The sequence below is a fragment of the Ceratina calcarata genome, unplaced genomic scaffold, assembly GCF_001652005.2.
Source record: "Ceratina calcarata isolate Rehan_Ccalc_2016 unplaced genomic scaffold, ASM165200v1 scaffold477.2, whole genome shotgun sequence".
Taxonomy (NCBI): domain Eukaryota; kingdom Metazoa; phylum Arthropoda; class Insecta; order Hymenoptera; family Apidae; genus Ceratina; species Ceratina calcarata.
In genome coordinates, this window is record NW_017171897.1 from 20,224 (window position 1) to 24,570 (window position 4,347).

Sequence of the window (4,347 nt, forward strand, 5' to 3'; positions counted from 1 at the left end):
GCAGCAATGTAGTTCCACTTGAGTAAATCTGAGAACACGTATTATTATTAACTGCAAGTCGAGTTTCTCAACTTCTTATCTACGCAAGTTTCATTTTTATTTAAAAAGTTGCAAACACGTGTCGCTATTTTAACTAACACACAGAACAACCATTAATTAGTATCTGTTCGAACTTCATTGGTGATATTGATTTTAATCATTTTCGTCGAACGAGCTTCGTCAATATTGTTGGTAGGCCGCTGTTAATTATCGGGAAGTACCTGCTTCAACGAAATTCTTGCTAATTACGTTCCACGGTGTGGTGGATTATTACCGACAATTGGAAAATGAAGTGCCCCCCCAAACTTCAATACGATCTTGTTCGGTATTCAGATTTCCGAACGGGAATGTTAACTACATTTTTATGATATAATCCTCGTAACCAGCCAAGATATAAATTCCGATTTTTCCGGTTTTGCCGCGGAGAACTCGTTCCCGGCTTCGACAGCGGTGCATTCCGATAGCGCTTGTCACATAAATATAAACGAACCGTGGAAAAGTCGATAAGCAGACGCCGTTTAAAAAAGGCTGTGTACAGTTCCAGGTTCGACTCATTTGCATACGCTTTAATTAGGACAAATGTGTTCGGGTGAAAAGCGGATAATTCCGATCTCTCGTTGCAACGTAGTTTCAACGACGAGTTGAATTTCCTCGTCAATGGTATTCGTCGCACCGCGTCCCGCCCACGCGAGAACTTGTAATCTTAACGAGAACCTTGCAATGTTCGAGTCCGACACCGGCACGGGGAGTACGCGTTTTCAACTTTCTGAAACTGAATTTAGGGACGTAACGGGACAGAGCGAGCGCGTTCAATACCGTTTTCTCAGCTCTGCTTGTCGAGACGGTCGCAGCCAATCGAGCACCGAGCAAAATATTTAAACTCGCTGTAGTTATGGGATACTTTCGCCTGGAGCTCGTCTCGGTTTCGAGAATCCTGCTACCCGGTTCGACGAGATAATATTTGCAGTCTTCCTCGATGCAACATGAACATGCAACTTCTTCTTCTTCTTATTTCTCCAGCGACCAGGCATGCTGCTTTGTTAATGATCAGACCGAGCGTCCAGGTGTGTCGCTGATCACCGAGCTTCTTTGGCAAATTTGTTTGTTCACGACCGTCGTGAAACGCCGCATCATTATTAGTAATTTCATCGATCGCGCATCGATCACGTTTTAAGTATTATTGNATGAAACAGCTACTAGATTTTTATATTATAATAAAAAATGAAGTCGTCGAATGAAAAACAAAAGGCGCGGGAGCATTAATAATAGGCTAGAGTAGCTTCTTAAAGGGTTAAGTGGTGGTCAGTTATTCGCACGCCTTTAGCACGCCTCGGCTACGATAACGAATAGTCATTAAACTGCGGATTTTATGCATTTCTAAAAGAGCCGAATAATTCCACAGAATATAAACACTATATATAATATAGAAATATATAGAAAATATTAAAATCACATTTCTGAATCAGATTTGCACAATTCGATGAAATAAAATCTGTACTATTTTTTGCAGGCATTGCTGGAGGAGCTATGTGGGCCAAGAAATTTTTCATCTTCAATAAGAAACTGTTTTGAACAATAAAAGATCGCTTTACATTCGACGTGGAAGAGTTTGCAAGTTTATCAAGAAGCTTCAGACTTTCCAATCACCCCAGGGGGAGGAGTATGAAGCCAAAAAATCGACGATTAAGGTTTGTCGTTGATAGCAACTAACTGAACTTGATTCGCGCAAAGTAGAAAGTCGAAAGAGGTGGGGAGAAGTAGAGTGCAGCAACGAGCTGCAACATGTACGGGAAGCACCGTTGATTAGAAAAGATCGACGTCGGTGCAACCTGCAGTGGTCCTTCGGGTTCAAAGGGGGAAATCATCTGATTCGTTTAACGAGATCGAACTTGGGAGCACAACCACTATTGACCACATCGAGTGTCCCTGGTCGACGATCGATCGATCGTGAGAAGCGTGCGGAGGCGGAATACGCTAAAGGGTGGGGTAATTCAGGAAGGTTTCACGATCGCCTCGTTGACAGCGCAGTATTGGCTGAGACAAGAAGATGAGGATCGCACAGTTACTGTTGATCGCGTTTCTCTGCGCCGCGGAATCGCTGGCCAGTTGCCAGGACGATGGAATCTGGTTCAGGACGAATCCAACCGACGACAACGAACACGCATTCAAGACTGCTGATTACGTGGACCGGAACGTGCAAGAAGCCACGGCCCATGGACGCTTCGAAAGAGACTTGGATGGTCTCGTCGAGCCGCTTTACGGACAACACGTACCCTACAGGGGCAGTAGAGCCATCGATGTTTCCAGGTACTTCGATATCACATGCTTTCTCTCTCTAATACAATTTATATACTTGATGATGAAGTATGATCAGGATTTTTGCACGTTACTTTACATTAATATCTGGGAAAAGTACTGCAATTCTTAAAAATATTCGTACACGTTTGAGACCATCTGTGAAGTCTAATATTAAGGAAAATTCTCTAAAAGAATTCTCGAAAAGAAAATTTCGAAAATCCTCGAAGAAAATTTCTCGAAAAGAAAATTTTCATAAATCCGAATACCCGTCGCACTTACGTTAATGGAATTGAATTGTTATTCGAAATGATCGCAGATCTACGGAAGCCAACACGAAATTGACCCAACAGCCAGGAACACAATCGAACCTTCCAAAACCGAGCACGAAACCGTCGACCACGTACAGACCGATACGCCGAAAGAACGTGACGATAGGCGACGGTATATGCCAAAGCATCGACATTCGTAACAGCGCGGCCGCTTTCGAGATCATGAAGGACTGCCAGGTGATAGAAGGTTTTCTACAGATCGTCCTGATCGAGAACAACTCCGAGAAAGATTTCAAACAGATCAGCTATCCGAAACTACGTGAGATCACCGGATACTTTCTACTTTACCGCGTCAACGGCTTGAAGACCCTCAGCAATCTGTTCCCGAATCTTGAAGTAATCCGAGGGAACATCCTGCTGACGGATTACGCTTTCATGGTGTACGAGATGCAAAATTTACAGGAAGTAAGTACACGGCAAATTCATATACAGGGTGGTCCACCAGACATTATCAAATTAACACATCTTGCGCGGGAAGCGACTAAAGTCGTTTTTCACGGACTATTGATGGATTATTGTTATCGATGGGTTTTTGTGATGATTTTACAATAAGATCAGATAAACATGAGTTGCAGAAATACAAAAGGTGCGTTGCAAGAATGAATTCCTATGAATTCGTTTTGCTGACACGATTACGTTGTAATACGCTAAAGATTCGAAAGAAATCGCCCTCTACACGGTAAGGGTTTGGCGACAAAGTGCCCGCACAAGATGTGTTAATTATTTGATTGCTCTTTAATTAATTCATTCGAGACGACCTCTCATGCCTGACGTCATACAAGTTGGTTCGTCAGACTATACTACTCACAATAATAACGATGAAAATCGAGGTGGTAATACCTGACGGACCACCCTATATACACAGTACATGTAGAATAAAAAGTAAGCGCGGGTCGATCGAACGAAACCTCTATTTGACGAGCAAATATTGTCCAGAGGATGAGAGTGGCTTAAATATCAGACACCACATGTTATTTTTAAAAATACAATCGGCAAATATTCCCCTATGGAAGTATCGTTTTACTCTTTTTAACTTCGATCGAAAAATTGAATAGCCAAACAGAACTGTTTTCTCTTATTAAAAGAGAAATACTTTTGCTCGGTATAACGAGAGAGCAATAATATATTTAAATTATCGGAATTATAAAAGAATTTAGTGTTTCTCTAAACGAAGCCCGAAGATTCATGAGAAGAAGAAATGATACAATGTAACTAATTGTTGAAGCTAAAACTAATTTTGTACTACGTGAGTCTGCGAAAATGTGGATAAGACGAGCGAAACGAATCGATTTACGTTTCGGATCGATTCCCACGTTCGCAGCAGTGGGGCTTCCCTCGGATGCGTTCTCTGCACGGAGGAGCCAGTTGACTCGCCGGGTCAATTGACGTTAATTAACCAATCGAATTAAGCAGTCGTTTGACCTTTGGCTGGCGGTTACCTCTTGCATCAAGGCTGAATCCACGCCATGGCGTAATGAATCTCTCGTTTTTTTTTCAGATCGGCTTGAAAAAACTCACGGAGATCTCGAGGGGCAGCGTACGGATCGAGAAGAACCCAACGTTGTGCTACACCAACACAGTCGAGTGGAACAAGATCGTTTCCGCAGGGGAGAACGTTATCAAGGACAATGGCCAGGAAGCTTCTTGCCCTGGTACTTTCATTTTATTATTACTTTCATTA

General features: G+C 42.5%; 1 protein-coding gene across 1 annotated transcript in view; it reads left to right on the forward strand.

Moving 5' to 3' along the window:
- Positions 1 to 4,318, forward strand: part of LOC108627536 (insulin-like receptor) — a gene marked incomplete at its 3' end in the record, with an annotated part of 16,606 nt that extends 12,288 nt beyond the window's left edge. The window contains exons 3-5 of the mRNA XM_018028821.2: positions 1,550 to 2,346; positions 2,654 to 3,071; positions 4,165 to 4,318. Coding sequence (XP_017884310.1) covers positions 2,087 to 2,346; positions 2,654 to 3,071; positions 4,165 to 4,318 — 832 coding nt within the window. The remainder of the gene's footprint in view (positions 1 to 1,549; positions 2,347 to 2,653; positions 3,072 to 4,164) is intronic.
- Positions 4,319 to 4,347: the final 29 nt, after the last annotated feature.